The sequence below is a fragment of the Cyprinus carpio genome, chromosome A2 (assembly GCF_018340385.1).
Source record: "Cyprinus carpio isolate SPL01 chromosome A2, ASM1834038v1, whole genome shotgun sequence".
NCBI classification, from domain to species: domain Eukaryota; kingdom Metazoa; phylum Chordata; class Actinopteri; order Cypriniformes; family Cyprinidae; genus Cyprinus; species Cyprinus carpio.
Genome location: NC_056573.1, coordinates 23,257,041 through 23,282,803, shown reverse-complemented (window position 1 = coordinate 23,282,803; position 25,763 = coordinate 23,257,041). Strand labels below are relative to the sequence as shown.

At 35.9% G+C, this 25,763-nt stretch overlaps 1 protein-coding gene across 1 annotated transcript; it reads right to left on the bottom strand.

Moving 5' to 3' along the window:
• Positions 1–528: 528 nt before the first annotated feature.
• On the bottom strand, positions 529–25,248 carry LOC109106443 (long-chain-fatty-acid--CoA ligase 3-like). The gene is made up of 17 exons (XM_042711117.1): positions 25,037–25,248; positions 18,884–19,125; positions 18,620–18,770; positions 17,630–17,830; positions 12,804–12,981; positions 11,587–11,696; positions 11,330–11,468; positions 8,394–8,544; positions 7,232–7,355; positions 6,967–7,038; positions 6,722–6,861; positions 6,432–6,604; positions 5,159–5,233; positions 4,834–5,025; positions 4,396–4,510; positions 4,151–4,308; positions 529–3,204 (listed from the first exon to the last, which is right to left on the bottom strand). The coding sequence occupies exons 3-17, from the start codon at positions 18,767–18,769 to the stop codon at positions 3,047–3,049; spliced, it is 2,136 nt and encodes a 711-aa protein (XP_042567051.1). The 5' UTR covers position 18,770; positions 18,884–19,125; positions 25,037–25,248; the 3' UTR covers positions 529–3,046.
• Positions 25,249–25,763: the final 515 nt, after the last annotated feature.

Here is a 25,763-nt window from a genome sequence, read left to right as displayed (position 1 = left end):
ACCTGGTTAAATAAAGGTAAAAAAAAATTTAACTTTAACTCTAGAATATGGCAAATCTTCGGTAATACTGCTTGTAAAAATGTTTACATAAAAAATAAATAAATATAAAAACTACAAATTGAAGTCATCAAGGGCTAGTCTTCCAAGATGTAATAAGGAACATTCAAGTGTATTATTATATTAAAATAAGAATTAATATTATTTGACACAACGCTAAAGGTACAGTAGACTTCAGAGTGATTCTCTCTAGGGTAAATTATCTGATACTGACATCTACTGGTGAATAACAGTTATGAGATCCACTTTAATATTAAACGAAATAATATTACATTAAAATACTTTATTATTTTCTCAATTTATATAGACACAACTTCAAATAAATAAAATTATTTTAAATCATAAATATGAACCTTTGATCGCTATTATGAAAAGAAAAACCTTACAAATTCCCTTATTTACTAAAGCAGAAGTTTTCTGAAAATTTCCTGAAAATAAAAGCACAGATAAATAATACTCAAAAATGTTGAGTATTGTAATTCACAAAACTTTATTCCTTAGTTTCAAACATAGTTTCAAGGCCAGATTACAAATAAATAAAGGAGTTGTTTGCTTTTACCTGCTTGTCGTAAGACAGTAACCACTCACACAAAGGAGAAAATACCCCAAACCTGGTCAGAAACAAAGATTAAACATATTTAATGGAGATATTACATTTGTACATCTACTTAATGCAACTTTATGAGTTTCTGACTTAAAAGTCATATTTACAGAGCAGGTAACAGAAGGAGAGAGAATTCACCAAACATCCTCTTTGTGTGTCTAGAATGCTCAATAGGCTTGTGTGTAGCCATTAAACATCAAGCACATCAAGAACGTAAAGTAGTATACAGTTAAACACAGACATGTTGATGGCGTAAGCGTTCAACAGGCAGAATTATGTGTTTCATTTCGGTTAGCTGTTGCCAAGGTCATGACTGACAGGTGAATACATCAATCAGATTACAGTTTGGCTCAGAAAATCGGAAAAAAGATGGAGCTCTCTCTAGACTAACAGCTGATTGGCCAGGAACAAATGACATCACAGGACGTAAATGAAGCACAATCAGGGTGAGCAGTAGAGCAGCTTTGAGAGGGGATGTGTCACTCCCTGAATTCGAAGACAGAAATAAATGATCAAAAGTATCATTTCCTATAAACCACTTTTAATTTCCACTGTGAAAAAAAGGAAAACAATATCCTCCATTGAGCACAAGAAAGGCAGACTTGTCTAGTTTAGGAACACCATTTGCCTTCAGTTACTTTTAGGACAAACAAAAATGATAATAAAACACAAACAAAGTACTTTCAGTAAAGAGCATCAAGTTGTGACGGCAAAGCTGGAGTGTTTCTAGAACCAATGATTAATCTAATGCAATCGAGAAAACATAAAACAAATGTTCTGACCTTTTCATCTTGAAAATGTTAAGTGCTGAAAAATCTACATTTTTCATATAATGAATAAATGCACAGATTTAGAAACATTTGCCCCATTTTTCCAAATGCCACATTTATCGATGTCTGCGATACAATATGTTCTTATTCAAAGCTTATTTGTTTGGTTTACAACTCCTGAATCATGCAAAGTCAAATGCGAATCATAATGCATCAGTTGTCGAATGATGTAAGTGATCTGCACAGTCTGAAGCAGAATAAATGTGTCTCTTCCGTTACATCGAGGAGGCTGGAGACATTCATGCTCTTGGGACCGGACTGTGCATTTCATTTGTTGCATCTCAGAATACATAAGTCTATTGCACATTCAAATTCATAATTTTTCTCTTTGTTGAAGTCACTAATCATTTCCTACAATGACAACATCACAATATAATAAGAAACAAATAGGTACCCAAACTACTCAATGGCAACACTTGGCTCCCTTGCAAAACATTCACCCAACACAATGGCTGACAAAATATGATCACATGACATTTTTAGAAAGGAATATGTTTAAAGGCTTTACAAATTCAGACAAAAAATATACGCGTTAAGTATGGAGTAATACATCCCATATGAGAGGAACGAGGAGTGAATCTTTCAGATGCAGACCTGACGCCAACTCACTGACATAGAAATGCACAATTTGGAGCATGTCTGTGAAATAGGATTATTGTTAAAGTCGCCCTGAAAAAAATCAGTATAAGCTTACTGTAGTATTAGAGCACGTCTCTGGCTTAAGACTGCTCTCCATAACAGCTTTTGTTACATCAGAACAGATATCTGGTGTAATACTGGTCTCTCCTGGTCTGGGTTGTTAGGTTTCTTTCTAGGTACACAGTCCTCAGTGTGCACTTGTACCTGAAATACATTGTTCATTTCACACAGGGCAACAGTAACAGCCTTTGGATACAAGTAAACAACAGAAGCCAAAGTTCAAAGTAACAAAATGTCAAGTACAAACGGCAAAGTACCAGAAAAAATAACATTGTAACAGATACAGTTAGAGAAGCATTCAATACATATCCAAAAAAAACAAGTCTTTGAAAAAAGAAAAAAAAAACCTAACAAAAAAATAAGCAACAAAAAATACAGCCAAATTGCAAACCGTTTCCCTGCATAAACTCTTGATGAGATTTCAGTGTGACCGCTTCACAGTAGGGTGGAATTATCAAGCGCATCTGCCTGCAGAACAATGTGAGGGTGGGGTGAGGGGGCGTGCCTATCAAAGAGAGCCAATGAGAGAGAAGCAAGTGGGTGGGGTCCAAAAGTCTCACAGTCTGTAGGTTGTGTTGTCTGTCTTTCAGTATTCACTCTCATGAATCATATAAGAATAAAAGTGCGTTATTTACTGTAGTACCTGCTGCAGCAGGTCGCTCTGTTCCCTCTCATCAAACCATAACTTAATGAAAATTCAAGTGTGTCCCTGTTTGGATCGCAGAGCATCACAGGGAGCAGGAAGGCAGAGGATTGTGGGACGTTTTTTTCATATATAGGCATTGTGGTATATGGTGTGTCCTAAACCCCCCCCTCCCTCCCTCCCTCCCCACCACATAACACCGACTGGCTTCATTCACTTGCCGCCGTACATCCTCTCGATATCATCCTGATAGTGTGTTTTTAGTTCCTTGCGTTTGAGTTTGAAGGCGTCAGTAACCAGGCCTGTCTCGGGCGTCCAGGGTTCGGCGCTCAGGCGGATTTTCTTTGGGATCTCAAAGCGCTCCAGTTTACCTGTGAATGAGAACAGAGATTTTATTTAACATTCAGAGCTTTATGGTTTTGGGAACTGTAGCTCGCTAAGCTACAAGTGTATATAGCAAGAAGCTTTAAAAAGATGAGGTAAAATGCTGTGAATGGTCTTTTGCCAAATGGTTTTGGGTGACATTTTATGTGAATTTTTACTGGATCCGTATCAGTGAAATTAACTGCCTAAACAAGCCAATTCATCCAAATGAATTAGACTTCCCAACAATACTTGAGAAAGTGAGGACAGTTTTGAGAGGAAATCTCTTAAGCTCAACATTTGATTAAAATACAGTAAAAACAATAATATTGTGAAATATTATAACAATTTAAAATAACTATTTTCTATTCTCATATATTTTAAAGTGTAATTTATTCCTGTGATGGCAAAGCTACATTTTCAGCATCATTACTCCAGTCTTCAGCATCACATGATCCTTCAGAAATCATTTTAAGATACTGATTTGCTGGTCAAGAAACATTTCTTATTATTATCAATGTTTAAAACAGTTGTTTTAAATAGAATTTTTTTTGTGGAAACTGTGATACATTTTTCAGTATTTTAGAAGTTCAAAATAACAGGATTTATTTGAAATCGAAATATCCTGCTGTCACCCTTGATGAATTTAATGCATTCTTGCTGAATAAAAAAGGCTTAATTTCTTTTAAAAATTCTAGTAATTCTAAGATGTATATTGTAAGATATATTTTAAAAATCTACATATCGTTAACTTGCCATATTTCAGATGGCAAGTTAACATCCAGCATGGTTCCTTTTTACTAAGTAAAAACATGCAAAACAGTAAACAAGTTTGCCGTTGGCATTGCAATTCAGAAATCTTCCCATTAATCCAATTCAGCATCCACCAAAAATCTGTGGCCAATCATAAATTCCAAAACAGAGACAATTGTTTTTTGCCCTCTGTTGACAGACCTGTTATAGCTGCGTCTGTGATGATACGTAGAACCTCTTTCTCCATCTCTGCATGGTTGCAGATCTCTTCCCATGATCCTCTGATGCCCTTCTGCTCAGCAAGGGCAGTTAACTGTTTCTGATTGGGCACCACAAACCCAATCACATAAGACTCCTCACTGTGTAAAGAGATGGATCTCAGCTATAACACAATACAACATTTATGAGTGCATGTACCTTGTGTGCACGTGTGTATCTGGACTCACCTGTTGGCATAAGCACAGATGTTGTCAATGAGCGAGCAGTTTTTGAGCACAGCCTCCACTTTGCCCAAAGACACATATTCACCAGCTTGCAACTTCACAAGGTCCTTCTTACGATCTACACACACATGCCACAACCAGTTAGAGGAACTTCGATAGAAATTACTATGATGACACTTAAAGGGATAGTTCACCCAAAAATTACAATTGTGTCATCATTTAATCACCATCAAGTAGTTCCAAAGCTGTATGTAACAACTGACGGCAGCCATTGACTTCCACAGTATGGAAAAAGTCAATGAATACCATCAACTTTTTGGTTCAAAATTTCTTCTTTTGTGTTCAATCACAAGAAACAAACTGGATGCATAAATGACGACAGAATTGTCATTTTGGGTGAACTATCACTTTAGATAGCGCTGATATTTTGTCGCTCCACACCGATAATCTTGAGGCAGCCGTCAGGGTGAAATTCTCCGATGTCTCCGGTGCAGAACCAGCGCTGGCCGTTCACATCCACAAAGAAATCCTCTCGGTTCTTCTGCTCATTTTTATAGTAACCCATGGTGACGTTGGGACCACCAATCAGAATCTCTCCTCGTGGGTTTGGTTTATCTGTGCTGAAATAGCCACCTATGGCCAAACAAATAAAGGACATTATTTAATAATATTCCAATTCTCATCATACTTTAATTATGATAAAGAAAAACCAATAGCAGCCAATGAACATCAACATAAGTGTTGATAGTAAAAAAGCTGAACTCGCCTTCCTCCCAGTCCTTCAGCATGAACTCTGAACACACCAGAGGAGCTCCAACACGTCCAGTGCTGTAATCAGCCACTAGATAGACATACAAAGTATTAGCACACTTATGCAATTTAACATCAATAATCATTTATTCAGGAGCATTCATTTAATGTCACTGGATTTAAAGGTGTGGTTTCTATTATTTTCTTTAAATCCTAACTGTATTTTCTCCTACCTTTACTGTTATTAATCGCATGGATAGTCGGATTAACCCAGCATATTATCCCACCTCTCACCACTGATTTAATATATACTGATCACAAGGTCCCCATACCTGTTGACCCATAAATTCCCCTTTACTTTTCCCTAGTCATTTGTGATTGCTGGATTAGGATTTTAAAAGACTGCACTTTAAAAAGCAATTTCTAGCCAAAGAAATATTTCAGAGCAGAACATGATGACATATGTATAAAAATATTAAATGTACTAAATCATTATAAACTAATTATATGCTAGAATACACACCCTCAATCTGAAGTACTGATTTGATTAAAAGTACCTTTTAATAATATAACTCACATAATTGACTTTCCTGCACATTACTGGACAAGTAACATACTGTACTTTTAGTCACATTATTCCTGTCATGAGTCCTAACCAGCATTAGTATTATTTATATACAACTATAGCTTTTATTAATAGCTTGAATTGCATTTTATTTTTATATTTTCAATTTTCTGTTCTTTAAATGTTCTTGTCCTTTTAAATAGTTATTAATCAATATTTCTGTTTGGCTTTTTTTTTTTTCTTCTTTCAGGTTTAGTACTATTTCTACTAAATTATTTCTATTCAAATATTTGAATATTAAAAATATTTAATATGTTATATTTTTCAGCCTTATTCCAATTACTGAAAAGATAGTTTTAATTTTATTTTACAATAAAAATACCAGTCTTGTAAAAAAAAGTAATACTGTCAAATATTATTACAATTTAAAATAACCATTTTTTGTTTCAATATATTTTAAAATGTAGTTTCCTGTGACGCAAAGCTTAATTTTCAACAGCCATTACTCCAGTCTTCAGTGTCACATAATCCTCAGAAATAATTCTTGTTGGACATGTTCATTTATTATTCAGTCATAAAATGGAGCACTGCTATTAAAGCAATGGAGATTAATGGGGACTAGCTATTTAACAACTAAAAATCCAAAATCCAAGGATAGACTGAATCATTTCATTTTAGTTTTATTTTATAATAAAACCGCTGGTCCTAGTTTCACTCAGCTTACAATCGCTGATGGTCCCGGCTCCGCAGGTCTCCGTGAGGCCGTAGCCCTGTCCCACAGGACAGCAGAAGCAGATATTCATAAAACGTTGAGTAGCTGCAGATAAAGGAGCTCCGCCAGACAACAGTACACGCATGTTACCGCCCAGCAATGAGCGAACCTTCCTGAACACAAGCCTGCAGATGCAATTATACATTTGAATTATAACAGAGAAAACAGAACGGCTTCTGGACAAACCCAGTGAGTTTTAGATGAAATCATTTTGCTAATATTATAAGCAGTGTTCATTATACCGGTCACAGAGCGGCGTGTTATATCCTTTAGAGATCTGCTCCATCTTGTAGTTGTACGCCAGAACAAAGAGAGTTTTCTGCACACTGCTCATCTCTTCAACTTTAGTCATCACATTCTTATAGATACGGTCCATAATCTCCTAAACACAGACATAATGAGAGAGAAATACTTCACATCGATCTATATCAAACCCAACAGCTATTATGAGCACTGTGTGTGTTTGTGTGAACGTGAGGTTTCTTACAGGTACGGCTGCCATCAGTGTTGGTCTGAGCATACTGGTGTCTCCTTTGCTACCCTTTTTAATTTTAGATGACTGTGGGAGAAAGGACAAAATATTGGGAGATCATTTTTTCTTCTAGATACAGGGCTGTGCTATTATTATCTGCAGTTATGATGCAAATGCTTTAGCAAACTGAAGTACTGTGAGATTGTAAAAGAACTTGATCTGGTAATGACGCCACAATAGCATGACACATGTGTGTGTGTTTGTGTGTGTGCGTTTGTACCTGGTCAGCAAGAGTCTGAGGTGACGAATATCCAATCCGGCAGCCATGTGACACACACACCAGCTCAGCGCTGAGCTCCAGGACATGAGCAAGTGGCAGGTAGCCAATGTAGGTGTCATTCTCACTGCCACAATAAACAGAAACAGTACTAACAGAAAATCCTTTATCAACATCTAAACAAACATTTCAGACGATTTGGCAGGCCAGTGTTCTGTCACACAGAAAACATTAAAATGTCGCAGTTTCTAACTGCAATGTTAATAAACAAGTTATTTTATTATAACTTACTTTAATAAGTCATTAACAACTTCCATCATTAGGCAAAGCAACTTCTTCTTATCAATGTTTAAAAGTTGTGCCGCTTAATATTTTTGTCATTTCTTTCAAAAAACAAACAAATACATCAAACAGGTTTGCTTCCTAGGTAACTTATTTTTTTATTAACAATTAGTATTGCTATAGAAGCCCATTTCTGCCACTGAATAAAAGTAATTGTGAATTTTTTTTCCCTCACAATTCTGACTTTTTTCTCCCAATTGTATAATAGAAACTTTCAGAGTTTTTTTCTCAGAATTGTGAGATATAAACTCATAGTTCTGACTTTTTTTTTTTCAGAATTGCGTGATATAAACTCAGTTTCGAGTTATAAAGTCAGTATTGCGTGATATAAAATCGCAACTGCAAGAAAAAAAATACTCAGAATTTCAAGATTTAAATTCTATAAACTGACAATTCTGACTTTTTTCCCAAAATTGCGAGTTTATATCTTGCAATTGTGACTTTTTTCCTCAGAATTGCGAGTTTATATCTCACAATTTTTACTATAACTTGCTATTGTGAGTTTATAAATCACAATTCTGAGAAAAAAATAATTCAGAATTGCAAGAAAAAAAGTCAAAATTTTAAAAATTGTACATTTTTTTATTTTTTATTCAGTGGCAGAAACAGGCTTCCATATATTGCCGTGACCAGCTTTCTGCTTTAAAACCTTAATTAGTAGGACATGCTATTTTTTTATTCAATACTGCCAATAAAAAAAAATTGGAGATTAATAGAGATTAGCTATTTAACAACTAAAAATCCATGGCTAGATATGATAAAAGAGAGACACATAGAGTCATAGAGAGACAGTGAGACAGAAGCGTGTGTCAGAGAAACTCACTTCAGGTTAGGGATGCGCTCAGCCATGCCGGTGATGCCAGCGATGATGTTGCTATGGGAGATCATGACTCCTTTAGGAATGCCTGTAGAGCCGCTGGTGTACATGATCACTGCGATATCAGATGGGACAGGCTGTCTGCGGGACACCATTACTGCACACAGAGAAGCACACATTCACAGCCCTTCGTTAGTGGCAGGCAGCCATGTTGTTGTGCTGTTCCAGACAGAAGTGCTCTAAAATAACTACTTTGAAGGAGGAAAAACTAACTTTTTTTTTTTAATAGACAACTTTGCTGCCAAGATTTTTTGCACTGCTAGAACCTTTCAGTCCAAAATAAATGTCATACATCTGCCCAGGCTAATGTAAATTAAACCACCGACACCAGTAAATGTGCTCCAGTCTAATACACAAAAAGCTGTGAAATCCTTGATCTTTGATGAATTATTAAAAACATTTAAAAGCGTTGTTTAAAATCACATCAAAATAAATAAATATTAATTCGTATTTAACATAATATTAACAATTAACATTTAAGTCAACTATACATTTTTATTTATTTATATAAATACTATATGTTCACCAAGGCTGCGTTTATTCAATCAAAAATAACAATGTTAAAAACAACAATATTGTGAAATGTTATTAGAATTTGAAGTAACCGTTTACTTTTTTAATATTTTAAAATGTAATATAAATATAAAAATGTAAGCTAATTTTTGTCTCGTCACATTATCCTTCAGAAATCATTCTAATATGAAACTTTTCTTATTATTAGTCTAGGGTTGGGTACTGAAGATACCGGTACCTATGTAACCGCTATGTACCGAACCGAATCAGAACACAGATTTCGGTGCCTCTTGAATGCCCGAGCGATCGATTGAAATATTTGTCCTGGTTCTCTGAAATGTACGTAAGAAGCATGGGCGTCGCTAGGCTTTTTTTAGTAGGGCTATAGCTCCATAAACTGCACACAAATTCACGATCGCCTCAGAATCAGTCCCCTTAAATTTCATATGAAAACGTCTTTCAGTGCGCTCTTCAATCTGCAGACTGCGGCGGAGCAGTGCGAGCGGACTCAAACACAAACAGAGGACACAAGGTGTGTTTATCGATAGATTGTTAGAATACCTGTATCTGTGCAGTTCTTTGTCATAAATACAGTTTACAAAAGGTCACGAGGGAGCAATCGGTTTCCCATCACACCACAGCTGTTTCCTCCAGCCAAACTCTAGCCCTTAACACATATGAACGCATACTTTAATTATACTTATGTAAATATACTTAATTTAATTATACTTACTTTATACATACACTACTGTGCAAAAGTCTTAGGCACGTTAGTATTTTCACCCCAAAGAATGGTGTTCAGTTATTTCTATCTTTTGCTGTAGTGTGTCTGTTTGCTGTAGAGACATTTAGTTAGTCTCAGTTTCATCTGTTTCTTCATGTAATCACAGACAGATTCGATGATGGTGAGATCAGATCTCTGTGTGGAGCACCAGCTGTTGTCACACTGCTTGTGCATTCTAAAATCTCACTAGATTATTATTAAAATTAATGGCAAAATTAATGTTTCCTACTCACACACTACAGCAAAAGATATAAATAACTGGCTTAAAACCCATTTTTGGGGTGAAAATACTAATGTGCCTAAGACTTTTGCACAGTACTGTACTTTACAAACGACATCGTTGCTACTTTATAAAGCATGACCATACAGTCATTCACAGAACAGATTAAAGACAGTGACAAACAGCACTCATTTTAAATAAATATCAGAGTGATTGACAGAGATACAGTAGAAACATTATGTGTGGTTTTGTATTAAAAACTGACCCAGATCATGAAATACATTTGTTAGGCTTAGAGTAAGGGAAGCACAACTTGGGAAATAAGAGCATCCAAGGAGCGTGTGAATGCTATGGATTTATTTAAAAAATGTTTAATGTTCTTTAATGTTATCCATAGGTTTTTGTGGCTCTTTTTTTTTTTTAAAGTATCGGTTCAGGCACGGTTTCGGCACTGGTACCGTTTTAAAAGTATCGATATGGCACCGGTATTGTAAAAAATCCAATCGATACCCAACCCTAATTATTACCAATGTTGAATGTTACTAACAGTTGTACTGCTTAATATTTTTGAGGAAACCATGCTAATTTTTTTCTGGATTTTTTGATGAATATAAAGTTCAAAAGAATAGCATGTATCTGAAGCTATTCTTTTGAGCTATTCTTGTGAAGTGTTTTGTAACATTATAAATGTATTTACTGAATAAAGTATTAAGTTGTGTTGGCTTGGAAAGATGCTGTTAAAGTGCAGAATTACTTTTATTTTTGATTCCTACACCCTTCAACCCTCCAAAGCTCTCTCTATGGAGAGAATATCCACATATGAGGGACAAAGACATGATAATTCTAAATCGAATGCACCTAGTATCATTCATCCTGCTGTCTCAAATGTGTGAGCGCTAGACAGGCAACACAAAAAAAAACAAAGGTCTAATGCTCCAGTGAAATGTCTAAAGTCTTTTTGAACAAAGAAACCTGCTCTAATAATGATAACATCTCCCTCTCTTATCTCCAAAGGGCTTTTCTAAACACTTGCTCTTATCTGACACAAAGGCTGTGTGTGTGGGCTCTCAACACCGGTCCACATGCCCTCAAAAGTCTTCTTTTCAACTGACAGGAAGAAACTATGTTTACAGCTCTTTCGGTCCTTATTGTGTTAGTACACTTCAAAGCATAACAAAAGATGCTGTTTTAATCGTCAACAAGCAAGAGCCTGTCTGTTTTTGGGAACCCAAGGCTATGTTTGCACTGTTTGGTATACGCTATAAACTAAAAGTAGTATGTGAAACCATATGCATCATGCAAATATAACAGTATGCAGTATGCATATAAACATTTCAACAAAGTAGCATGCCACTTGACACTTACTATTTTCAGGTTTGGCTCCCAGTTCTTGCACAGCAGCCATGTTGTGAACCATGATGCCTCTGGGGAGATCAGGCAAACTCTTGGGCTTCTTATCAACCACTATAATGTGCTTCAATCTGGGTACATCCATCAGAATGGCCTGAGAGAGAGAGAGAGAGAGCAAATGATTCAGAGCATGAGTGACAGCAGCTCTTGATCGTTGATGGCCCACTGGCATGTCGTGTGTCATACATATATGGCGTGTGTGGAGTTTTCACCTTGAGGCGGCTCTGCAGCAGGTCTTTGCTCGTGATGATGTGTGTAACCTCAGTCTCATTTAGACCATGAGCGATAGCTGCTCCTCCCAATGTAGAGTATAGAGTCACCACTGAGACCAAGAGAAAGAATTCATTAAGATTTTGATTTATAACTGTGCCTTTAAATATAAAAGAGTGACAGAGAGAGAAAGAGTAAGGCTACACACAAATGTTCATATTTCTACATAAGGTATGTACTTCACTAAAGAATATAGTTTGAATATGCAGTAAGACAGTATTCATATAATGAATAACAGTACAATAATAATAATAATATAAGTATTTTTAATTTAAATAAAAACAAAATTAAATTAAATAAAAATATTAAAAAATAAAAATATTACTATTACAATTAAATTCTACTGTAAAATAAAGTAGGGAACTCAATAATACTAACAATAATAATAATAATGATATTATTTTATTTTACTTAAATGTTAAAACCAATAAACAATTACTATTTCAATAAAATTTCAGTAAAGCTGAGTATTTAATAATAACATCAAGAACCCCCAAATTCTTTAAATAATAATAATAAATTATTATTCAATATAAAACATATCAATGAATATATTGATATTTATTTAAATGTGTACTGTAAAATAAAAAGTATTTAATAATAATAAATTATTTTATTATTATTTACATTTTAAAATTAAGATGAATAAAATGAATGAATTACAAATTCAGTCAAATTGTACTGGAAAATAAAAAGCCAAGTTTTTGATGATAACAATAACAATGACTTTATTTTCAGTAACAGTAAAATTACTGTTGACCTTCTCTTCTGTAATACCCAAGAGGGTAATATCAGTCTAAAAAAGCATGCACAGATGGATAATAATAATAATAAAAAAAAACTATCCAGATACCTTTGGCATACTATATTCATCTTTTAATTATAGATACACATCATAGTGTATCTATGATTTGAGATGCACTAATTCAAATTCACTGTTAACATGTGAACTTTGGTGAAACCAGAGACTTTGTGAATCTGAATTCCTGCAGCATGCATGTGTGTGTGCTTGAATGGTGAAAAACAGTTCTGATTTCTGTGTGTTGTGGTCTTTCATCTAGTACCACAGCTGCTAGTGCTGCTATTTTTGGCCTGGCATTTTCTCCTAGTCAGCATAATCCAGCAGACAATACTTTGTGTTTGTGATTTAATTGCTCACAGGGGAAGTTGTACATGAAGCAAGCCTGCGCCGCTATGATCCATTCTGCACGAGTCTCGCAGAAAATGGCGATGTTACAAAGAGGCTTCTGGCCCAGTGCAGCCAACCCACTACCAAACCTCTGAGACAGATGGAAAGTGTCTTCATACGACAACCAGTTATAATCGCCCAGAATCACCTAGAGAGAAAGACAGAGGCAGAGCTGCATTGTATTAAAATTCCTAGCAGCTTTCACAGCAGCATGTGACTTCTTTTTAGATTCATGTAAACAGTTCTGGACAACAACAGGCCAGAGATAAAAACAGTTTACAGAGAAAGATGGCCACTGAACTTCCAAGAAAGATCAAGAGAGATTTGATAAAAGTAGTATGTGACTCCATATGCATCATGCAAAATATAACAGTATGGCAGTATGCATATAAACATTTCAACAAAGTAGCATGCCACTTGACACTTACTATTTTTCAGGTTTGGCTCCAGTTCTTGCACAGCATCCCAGGTTGTGAAACCATGATGCCTCTGGGGAGATCAGGCAAAAACTCTTGGGCTTCTTATCAACCACTTAATGTGCTTCCATCTGGGTACATCCATCAGAATGGCCTGAGAGAGAGAGAGAGAGAGCAAATGATTCAGAGCATGAGTGACAGCAGCTCTTGATCGTTGATGGCCCCTGGCATGTCGTGTGTCATACATATATGGCGTGTGTGGAGTTTTCACCTTGAGGCGGCTCTGGCAGCAGTGTCTTTGCTCGTGATGATGTGTGTAACCTCAGTCTCATTTAGACCATGAGCGATAGCTGCTCCTTCCAATGTAGAGTATAGAGTCACCACTGAGACCAAGAGAAAGAATTCATTAAGATTTTGATTTATAACTGTGCCTTTAAATATAAAAGAGTGACAGAGAGAGAAAGAGTAAGGCTACACACAAATGTTCATATTTCTACATAAGGTATGTACTTCACTAAAGAATATAGTTTGAATATGCAGTAAGACAGTATTCATATAATGAATAACAGTACAATAATAATAATAATATAGTATTTTTAATTTAAATAAAAACAAAATTAAATTAAATAAAAATATTAAAAATAAAAAAATATACTATTACAATTAAATTCTACTGTAAAATAAAGTAGGGAAACTCAATAATACTAACAATAATAACTAATAATGATATTATTTTATTTTACTTAAATGTTAAAAACCAATAAACAATTACTATTTCAATAAAATTTCACGTAAAGCTGAGTATTTAATAATAACATCAAGAACCCCAAATTCTTTAAATAATAATAATAAATTATTATTCAATATAAAACATATCAATGATATATTGATATTTATTTAAATGTGTACTGTAAAATAAAAAAGTATTTAATAATAATAAATTATTTTATTATTATTTACATTTTAAAATTAAGATGAATAAAATGAATGAATTACAAATTCAGTCAAATTGTACTGGAAAATAAAAAGCCAAGTTTTTGATGATAACAATAACAATGACTTTATTTTCAGTAACAGTAAAAATTACTGTTGACCTTCTCTTCTGTAATACCCAGAGGGGTAATATCCAGTCTAAAAAGCATGCACAGATGGATAATAATAATAATAAAAAAAAACTATCCAGATACCTTTGGCATACTATATTCATCTTTTAATTATAGATACACATCATAGTGTATTCTATGATTTGAGATGCACTAATTTCAATTCACTGTTAACATGTGAACTTTGGTGAAACCAGAGACTTTGTGAATCTGAATTCCTGCAGCATGCATGTGTGTGTGCTTGAATGGTGAAAAACAGTTCTGATTTCTGTGTGTTGTGGTCTTTCATCTAGTACCACAGCTGCTAGTGCTGCTATTTTTGGGCCTGGCATTTTCCTCCTAGTCAGCATAATCCAGCAGACAATACTTTGTGTTTGTGATTTTAATTGCTCACAGGGGAAGTTGTACATGAAGCAAGCCCTGCGCCGCTATGATCCATTCTGCACGAGTCTCGCAGAAAATGGCGATGTTACAAAGAGGCTTCTGGCCCAGTGCAGCCAACCCACTCCCAAACCTCTGAGACAGATGGAAAGTGTCTTCATACGACAACCAGTTATAATCGCCCAGATCACCTAGAGAGAAAGACAGAGGCAGAGCTGCATTGTATTAAAATTCCTAGCAGCTTTCACAGCAGCATGTGACTTCTTTTTAGATTCATGTAAACAGTTCTGGACAACAACAGGCCAGAGATAAAAACAGTTTACAGAGAAAGATGGCCACTGAACTTCCAAGAAAGATCAAGAGAGATTTGAGCAAGTTCTGTCTGGATCTGGTCTGGATATATATATATAATATATATATATATATATATATATATATATATATTATATATATATATATATATATATATAGATATATATATATATACACACACAGGTCCTTCTCAAAAAATTAGCATATTCAATTCATTATTTTCCATAATGTAATGATAAAAATTAAACTTTCATATATTTTAGATTCATTGCACACCAACTGAAATATTTCAGGTCTTTTATTGTTTTAATACTGATGATTTTGGCATACAGCTCATAAAAAACCCAAAATTCCTATCTCAAAAAATTAACATATTTCATCCGACCAATAAAAGAAAAGTGTTTTTAATACAAAAAAAAGTCAACCTTCAAATAATTATGTTCAGTTACGCACTCAATACTTGGTCGGGAATCCTTCTGCAGAAATGACTGCTTCAATGCGGCGTGGCATGGAGGCAATCAGCCTTTGGCACTGCTGAGGTGTTATGGAGGCCCAGGATGCTTCGATAGCGGCCTTAAGCTCACCAGATAGTGTTCGGTCTTGCGTCTCTCAACTTTCTCTTCACAATATCCCACAGATTCTCTATGGGGTTCAGGTCAGGAGAGTTGGCAGGCCAATTGAGCACAGTAATACCATGGTCAGTAAACCATTTACCAGTGGTTTTTGGCACTGTGAGCAGGTGCCAGGTCGTGCTGAAAAACGAAATCTTCATCTCCATAAAGCTTTTCAGCAGATGGAAGCATGAAGTGCTCCAAAATCTCCTGATAGCTAGCTGCATTGACCCTGCCCTTGATAAAACACAGTGGACCAACACCAGCAGCTGACATGGCACCCCAGACCATCACTGACTGTGGGTACTTGACACTGGACTTCAGGCATTTTGGCATTTCCTTCTCCCCAGTCTTCCTCCAGACTCTGGCACCTTGATTTCCGAATGACATGCAAAATTTGCTTTCATCCTGAAAAAAGTACTTTGCACCACTGAGCAACAGTCCAGTGCTGCTTCTCTGTAGCCCAGGTCAGGCGCTTCTGCCGCTGTTTCTGGTTCAAAAGCACACGCCTGTGCACGGTGGCTCTGGATGTTTCTACTCCAGACTCAGTCCACTGATTCCGCAGGTCCCCCAAGGTCTGGAATCGGTCCTTCTCCACAATCTTCCTCAGGGTCCGGTCACCTCTTCTCGTTGTGCAGCTTTTTTTGCCACACTTTTTCCTTCCCACAGACTTCCCACTGAGGTGCCTTGATACAGCACTCTGGGAATAGCCTATTTCTTTCTGTGTCTTTTATCTCGCTTGAGGGTGTCAATGATGGCCTTCTGGGTTAACCTCTTACCCATGATTGCGGTTTTGAGTAATGAACCAGGCTGGGAGTTTTTAAAAGCCTCAGGAATCTTTTGCAGGTGTTTAGAGTTAATTAGTTGATTCAGATGATTAGGTTAATAGCTCGTTTTAGAGAACCTTTTCATGATATGCTAATTTTTTGAGATAGGAATTTTGGGTTTTCATGAGCTGTATGCCAAAATCATCAGTATTAAAACAAATAAAAGACCTGAAATATTTCAGTTGGTGTGCAATGAATCTAAAATATATGAAAGTTAAATTTTTATCATTACATTATGGAAAATAATGAACTTTTTCACAATATGCTAATTTTTTGAGAAGGACCTGTATATATATATATATTAAAATCTATATATATATATATATATATATATATCTGTATATATATATATATATATATATAAAATTAATATTTTTTTATTAATTAATTAATACTGTACTGTCAAAAATAACAGGAAATACATTTATAATAAAAAAAAAAGAATTAATTATAAATTAATGCTGTTCTGTCAAACTTTCTGTTTTTTCCGGAATCCTGAAAAAAAAATCTAAAGCTACTTTCACTCAGTGTGAGCAGGACAACGTCCCACCAGTCCTTGTTTCAGATTCTCATCCACAGACGACTGGTTTTAGGTGCAGGAAGGGGTGTTTTTACTGCGTGATAAATATAAGCAGCACAGCAGTTTATATGCTTATTGTCATAAAATTATAAATATTAATTCTGCTGTTTAAAACAAATAAAGAAACAGGGTAGGAGAATGGTTATTATGTGTAAACTCTCTATATTCGTGCAGTGTGCACAAAAAATAAATTCAGATTTGAAGCTTGTGACATAAACACACACTTCAACTGAAACACTTTATTTAACGTTCATGTAAACACTACATTCAGATTCATCAATCAGAATGAATTCAGTCCGATTGAAACAAAAATTGTGCATGTAAACATAGCCACTGACAGCTTGCTCTTTAATTTAATTTAAGAAGAAAGTCTCTTGACATTGTGCTGATGGTTACATCAAAAAATAGCAACTAATGTGAATATACTGCAATTTGAATACGCTTTTATATTTGCAGACTAGATTCAATAAATCAGAATCACATGCAGTGTGAACAAAACCCTTGAGAGTGTGTGACAATACGAGTCTGTGTGTGTGTGTGTCTGTGTGTTTGTGTGTGTCTCTCACCTTTTTAAAGACCTTGCCGTTAGGCTGTATCTCATCCTCCTCGCTCAGCAGCTCTCTGGTGCCGAGGCAGTCTCTTTGAGGGAAGTGTACTACGGCGTATTCAAATACTTTATCCAAAGTATCCACACCCTCATGCAGCAGGGACACCAACTTCTGTTGGCTGTTCACAGCCCGGTACGACCCTGCCGGATTCCCGCTTACCTGACGGGACAGGATATCAGAATGAGGTCATGGGAAAAGATCTGGACATGTGTGACAAGCACAGGGTGATAAAATGTGTCAAGGAACACTATTGCAAGATGCGAAAAAGTCTAAATCTAAACATACCTGTTGTGACCTGATTTATCACATTTGTTTCTCTCAATCATTTTTTAACCAGCAATTTTATTGAGTGATGTTGATCAGTAATGAAAGTGACTACAATCCCTCCATTAATCTAAGATGAACTATGATAATCTCAGTTGAATTATCATCTTTTGCATGTATTATGTGATGAGGAATGCTACTGTTAAAAAGTGTGGGGTCAGTTCAGTTTTTTTTTTTTTATAATTAGTAATGGTGCATCAAACTGAAAAGTAGCAGAAAAGACATTCAAACAAACGCTGTTCTCTTGAACTGTGAAAAAATGTGTTTTCAATAAAAACAACTTTTTGCAACATTAATAATAAATGTTTCTTGAGCAGCAAATCAGCATATTAGAATGATTTCTGAAGGATCATGTGACACTGAAGACTGTACTGTAATGTAATGATGCTGAAAATTCAGCTTTGCATCACAGGATAAAACTACATTTTAAAATATATTACAATAGAAAACAGTTGTCTTAAATTGTAATAATATTTCACAATATTCATTTATCAAATTAAAGGGACTTCTTTAAAAAAACACTAAAAAAATAAGACTGACTCCAAATATACGTCATGGTCATTTTTTAAATGAATCTGTTCTGAATGAATGTCTAGGGTCTATTACTCCTACTGTTGTACTCACCGAGCGTGCTTTGACCCGTTTAGCATAGGCCAGCCTACCGCTGGCTCCGGAGAGCAGGTACCAGGGCAGGAACGTGATGACTGAATAAACCCAGACCACCGATCGAAAGACCTGCAGCAGGAGAGGAGACATGTCCTCCTTCAACTTCATCCTAAAAGAGGAACGAGAGATCAGAGGATGAGAAGACAGCAAGAAAGAGAAGGTAGTGATTTACTGGCCTCAGAACCACACTAGCTTTAGCTTGGATTATTGTTCTCCACTCACTTTGTGCTGTTCTTTGCTTTCCTCCAAGTATGTGATAGTATTCCTCTTCTTCTGAAGGTCTTACCGAGTTCTTCTGCGTTCTTGAAGTGTTTTAAGGTATAGATGGTACTTGTTGGCCGTACTACTGTCTTTTGTCAAACCTGCTGGCTAAGAGGGCAACTTCCTGATCCATTTCTTTTTCCCACTCTTGCTTCCTGCTCTGAGGGTGTGCAAAGCCTCCTGGGAATAAGGATGAGCTTTCCCTGTGGGGGAATACAAGCAGTAAAGAATGTTCACACTATTCACAGTGCTTCATGGGAGTGAGTGGGCGCTAAAGAGTTCTTTGGTGCAATTTGCTTATTTCAGTTTCCTCATTGGTGGAAATGTTTTGCAGAATCATGGGTAATGTAGTTTTTACCAGTAATTTTGTTGTTAAAACAGTTGTCGAAATAACACGGGCCGATTTAGGTTTAGGAGATTATGCTATCTAGACTCAAACTTACGCTAGTGTTTACCAATATGTCACTGCTCTGATAGTGTCATTGTGATTTAACTGGGCATGGCTGGCAGACAGTGAACGCCGTGAGCTCAGACGACAAACAAGATAGGCTTTGTCCCTCTGGAAGGATGAAGCTCACACTAAAACAGTGTTCTGTTTGAGAGGAAGATGCGTTTATGAATGCATGTGTGTGTTGAGGGGAGAGATGGCGGTGGACGAACATATCCAGAGCATGAAATACAAACCAGGATATTTGGCCAATTTCTGAAATCCCAAAATAAACACTGACCTGATATACTAGTGGCCAATATGATAGAATAAGCAGTGCTGAACTTAAAAATTATGTTCGAAATAGGTCAATAATTCTCAAGTGCAACCCCCTAAACCCCCCTGGGAAGATGCACATTTTGCAGGAAAACACAACACTGTTGTAAAAGAAAAGGCAAAGAAGGAAACAGCCTTTTCCCATTTTCTTGCTGGGAAAAATACAAGCTGCAGACTTTTTTCTTTGGTTTTGATACTTTGAAAGAAGGTCAAAATGAAAATCCAGGATAGACGTTCTCAAATATCATCTATCCAGCAGGAATGCGCTCTCCTTGAAGCTTCAATTGTAGACTCCATGACAACAGAGATTCGGAGGCAGTCAGGATTTGTGGTCACTTTATGCATTTCTAGAAATCAGTGTGGTCTATAAAATGCCAATGTATAATACAGCTTAATGATAGCAAATGAGACCTTGAAATGATTACATGAACATTTACTCAAGATTCACCTTTTTTTTGGGAAATGAGCTCAAAAGAAGGTATTTTGAAAAATGTTGGGAACCTAACAACATTTGAGCCCATTGACTTCTATTGTATTGTAATTGTTGACATTTCTCAAATCATCTTCTTTTATGTTCCACAGAAGAAAAGTCATAAAGGTTAACAACAACATGAGGGTGAGTAAATTATTTTAGGGTGAACTATCTTACTGAAATTCCAATATTGCAACATGAGGAAAATAGACTTTTTAAACTACTTGTGGATATAGTGGATTGCAACTTTGCAAGCAGAATGTTGCTATAATAAACATATGGTAAAGTCGTTCCCCTCAAGCTGTGTGAAAGGGTTGAGTATGGAGCAGCAATAACAGATAGCACATTCCCTGACTCCCAAGAAATCCCAGACATATTCGCCTGGAGACCAGTTGCATATGGACGTGAAAACCATTTCCGGCCAGAGGAATGTCACAGACTAAAGAGACGTGTATTATGAAGACATGACTGTAACGTTCACAACTCTCTCCCTATTCCACACAGACCATTTATAGAAACTAATCTGCAAAAACTAGGTCGTTCAGAAATCAGTTATGTCATAACCATTAGCACATTAACATATGAGGGGTTTGACCACTATGTAAAGGCCTTTCACTTATCAAGAAATATTCTGATGGACAACAGTGTGAAATATACAGAATAAGGTTAGTCAATTCTAAAAAAGTATCCATCTTATTTTCAACAGAAATACATTGGTTTAAAAATTATTTTAATATACACTACTGTTCAAAAGTTTAGTATCAAGAAGATATTTTTAAATGTTTCTGAAAGAAGCTGTTCACCAAGGTTGCATTTATTTAATCAAAAATACTGTAACAACCAGTAATATTGTGAAATCTTATTACAATTTGAAATAACTTTTCCATTTTAATGTTTCAAAATATAATTTATTCCTGTGATGCAAAGCCGAATTTTCAGCATCTTCAGTATCACATGATCCTTCAGAAATCATTCTAATAGGCTGATTTGGTGCCTGAGATATTTATTTTTAATCAATTATTAAAACTTTTTTTCATAATTTTATAATATTTTTATGGAATCCAAGCTACTTTTTTTAAAAAAATTTTTTATTTAGAATTCATTAATGAACACAAAGTTTGAAGTTCAGTATTTATTTAAAAAAAAAAATATTAACATTAATGTTTATGTTTAGTAACATTACAAATGTCTTCTTTCCTGTCATTCTTTTGATCAATTTAATGTGTCCTTGCTGAATTAAAGTATTAATTATTTTTAAAACATTTTACTGACCCCAAACATTGGAACAGTAGTATTAAGGAATTACAAAATTATGATTTAAATTGGTAGGCCAGAAACTTGAAACATAACATTCATCCTCACTGACTTATCAGTAAATAGTTAAATATATAGAGGGGGGAAAACATAGCTATCAATTAATAAAATCAATATTTCTAAATAAAATCATTTCCAGATGGAAAGGAAGTGGCTGAAGAAGGCATTCTGAACGGGCATCGATTAACATAAAGCCTCTAGCAATCTACTAGTTGTTTATTATTATAATTGCTCACTATAATGGGAGGGATTTCATTTTGACAGGTAGTTACTTGCCGTGCCAGACATATCTTGTGTAGACAGAGTGGAAAATGGCCAATTCAGAAGTGAAACACACAATATAAAAATACAGAGGTCCCAAATATTAATTGGGCAGTGGACACTAAACCCAAAGAAAAATAACAGTTAACATTTAGCAACCAATGACTCCTTATAGATGTGTAGAAATTATAGAATTTATTTTTATGCATCAAAATATTTAGCTTAAATCCACATTTACAACTCTAAAATGCTGGATGGACATAACTAAGTGACGCCAAACCACTTCTGCCATTGAAATATGTTTAACAACTGTGTAATCATCCTCTGTACATTCATTCTAGATGGTTTCAATCCATATTTCATTACAAGGCCCAGTACTGGTGATGGACTAGTGCATCTGAATGAGGCACAGTAGTTAGTTATTAGATGGTCAGTGTAGTGAAGATCTTCAGCCAAACTCGGGTATTAAATATCATCTCTCCTGAGCAACCTGATCCAAACTCACCTGCATTGTCTGCCACAACACAGAGCTGAAAGAAAGAGTGTGTGTTGCTCAAGGGCACAATGCATACAGATCACCTGCATTCATTTAATACCTGTAACGCTAATCCTTTAAAAATTATAATTAATCATGCTTGCTTTATTAAAATTTATGATTGAACGAGTGAAAAAAATCCCACTTGCTTACACCAAGAAATAATCAACCAGCCAGGACATGCTAGAAACTGCATCGTAGAGTTCAGATAACCATTCAGAACACCTTAGCTACCAAATAGCATCACCCCGGTGATCTCTCAACAGTCTAGCATTGTGATGTTGAGTTTCGCACGGGCAAGAGCCAACATGTTTTGTGTGTGAATAACTGAGCACCCTAAAGGCCAGTGACAAATGTGTCATCTTTAACACGAAGAGGAGGAACCGGTAAAGGGGATTTGGTTGAGTAATTACTAACAACAAAGGCTTAAACTGAAAAAAATGAAAAAGTTCTTGGAAAGTGTTCTCTTCCCTTTTCCTCTTGTGATCAAACTCCCCCGCACAAAAACGCAGACGACGGTTGCAGAAGTGAAGGAACAGGAATATCTTCCAGCCCCATCATTCATTACCCATAATCCCCTTTATACACCACTTGAAGAACCAGGGTGTGATCGGACCTGTTCGGCTGGTCCATCACCTCGTGCTCATGGTGTGAGAATGGAAGTCATTAGTCATGCACTCCTGTTCTGGGACAATCATGAAGAATCCAGCCCACGAGGAAAGAGCAAATCAATTAACACTCAAGAACCACTGAATGCTCGAACAGTCACAATCTATGATACATTTTAAGTGTGTAAATCATGTTTCCAGTGGCGGTACAGTATAAACCATAACTGCGCACTCTACAAACCTGAAGATCACACTGAGATCTCTTTGTAATCATGCTTGGTGCATCTTTTCACGCTTGTAATGTGTTTCAGAAATAAATGTCATTTAATATGCATCTTGCTTAATATAACGATTTTTAGCTGTACAAGGGATAGTTGAAAAAAATGAAACCCAAAAAATGAAATCTTCATCACCACACAAACCCACAAGATTTTGATTAATATTCAAACACACAAATTAAGATTTCTTTAAATTATTTTATTCTCTTTATAACCAGAAAGGTTATAAAGTCATTCTAAAAGCAAATCCGTAAAAAACTAACCCACTTGTTTTATGGAAAAAAAAAACCCTCTAAAATAAGCGTTCCCTATTCTTTTTCTATTCTGTCTACTTTTCTTTTATTTATTATATATATAAAAAAAACCTTGCTATGTGTACTGTGTTATGCTAAATGACTTGTCACACCACTTACATATTATTATCCTTTTATTGGTTTTGAGTGCTTCTATTGTCCTCATTTGTAAGTCGCTTTGGATAAAAGCATCTGATAAATGACTAAATGTAAATGTAAATAAAAGCCTAAATTAAATCTGTTTATCATGCAAAGCAATTACATCGCTTACAACTCATATGGATTTGTTTTATGGTGCCTTTATAACCTTTTTAGATCTTTTATGTTTTGGTGCCTCGACTTTCCATTGAGGAAAAGAAACCTCTTATGTTTCAATAAAAATATCCTAATTAACCAAAGTCTTATGGGTTTGGAACAACATTAGGGTGAGTAAATGACAGAATTTTCATATTAGTGGATGAACTATTCATTTATGGAATGGTTCACCCAAAAATACTGTCACCATTCACTCTCTCACATCATTCAGAAACACTTAATTGTGTTTTTGGGTAGTTTGACAACCAGTGTTTGTTTACTTACTTTCACTGCATGGAAAGAAAAAAGTCTTAAATAGTAACCTTTACATTTCTGGTTGAAGCATCAATTTAAATTGTGGCAATATTGCGGATTGCGAGCCGTTATTAAGAACCAGTGTGTTTTGGACTTCATTAGAATGTCAAGACACAGAAGAACACGGTTAAACACGTTTACACTAACTCATATAAAGATTTGATGTACATAAAAGAATGCGTGGAGGCTACTCTTGAAGAAATGACAATGATTGGTGTGTTTGACATAAATATGCTATGCATATGGATGGAGAATGTCAATAAATGTATCTTTTAATCCAGTGCTCCTTTAACATACATACATAAATCTAGCCCGCTAAAGCCTTAACACAGAAAACCTTCTCATTATCATACAATTTCAAGTTCAAGTCCAGTCATCTAGTGCCTAAACTGCATGGTCACCATTCAAACACACTGCATTTGCAGATACTTATTCTTAGTGCTGGCCTTCAACTGATAGCACATAATCCACCAGGATTATCTCGAAGCATGTCAACCCACTGTCTTCCATATCACCCAGAACAAACTGCAGTCCCATGCCACATGTGCGACCTCACTTAAGCAAAACATCTTCTTCATGACAAGATATGCGCATCTGCTTTTCCATCACACAGAGAATCTAAGCTGATGGGGTGTGAAATGTGTAAATGTCATGTTTGTTTATGTGAGGCTGTGTGTTTAGCGTGCATGCAGGTGTATGGAGAACGAGAGATGTGTATGATCAAAGCTATAAAGCAGAAAATATTTTGTATATGAATGCGTGTGTCAGAAGAGGCCTGGGAGATGATCAGTATCAAGAGATTAATGCGATGTCATCCATATCCTACATTCCTCCGTTTGCGAGGTGTCAGAGCATGCAAACCGTCCTCATACCGGAGTAATAACACGCACGCGTCGCTATACTCGTGTGTCTTTCACATGTAAATCAACGTTCTCCGCGCGCATCTGCACCACACTACCCGAACAGACAATAAACACTCACCTTATTCTTCCAAGATGACGCCGCTGATTCAGTTAGACTCACAACATCCTTTTTAAATGGTAAAAATGTATTATAGAACAGCTTGACGAGGCAAATACAGAGCGATGATTGTTGTTTTTTTCTGGGTCGGTGCGGTTGCTGACTCGCGCCGGCCGTCGCTCTCAGCCCGGAAGTGATGGAAGCGTTGTCATGGCAGGGACCGGTTTCTCCGCGCTCCCATTGGCTGATGCAGGGTGGCGCGTGTTGGAGGCTACCGTGACATCACACTTGGGTTACCAGCGGTCATTATCGATTTGTCTGATTTATTTGATTTATATAAAATTGCATTGGTATTTGTTTTATGTATTTATATTTTGCGGACCATCGAGCCTTTGTGAAGTGAATGTTTGCGGTAGAGGGAAATGGTGATGTGTAAGAATGGACAGCGTCATTGGTTCTTTTGTTGACTCGATGAGAGCAGTGCTGCAGCGCCCCGAACAGCTGGCAGGAGAAGTTCGAGTCATTTCCGCGAATTGATTCTTTTGAACAGTTCATTTCAAAGAACTGGTTCAAAAAAGCGATTCAGTTATTCATTACGTCACCACGTCACCTGACATCCCAGCGTGGCGTGCTCTAAAAAAGTTTTACTAAAATTAATTTATATATCATGGCTGAATAATATATCGTTTTTTTCTCACCGGACATGGCCGACAGTTTAATGGATCAGTGAGTTGTTCACTAGGGGCTG

Excerpts from the sequence above, each read along its gene's own strand:
- LOC109106443 (XM_042711117.1), bottom strand. The coding sequence starts at position 18,769 with ATGAAGTTGAAGGAGGACATGTCTCCTCTCCTGCTGCAGGTCTTTCGA. Across the intron at positions 7,039-7,231 it reads CTCAGACTCTTGCTGACCAG|TCATCTAAAATTAAAAAGGG; the intron begins GTACAAACGCAC and ends TTTCTCCCACAG. Across the intron at positions 6,862-6,966 it reads CACTGATGGCAGCCGTACCT|GAGATTATGGACCGTATCTA; the intron begins GTAAGAAACCTC and ends GTCTGTGTTTAG.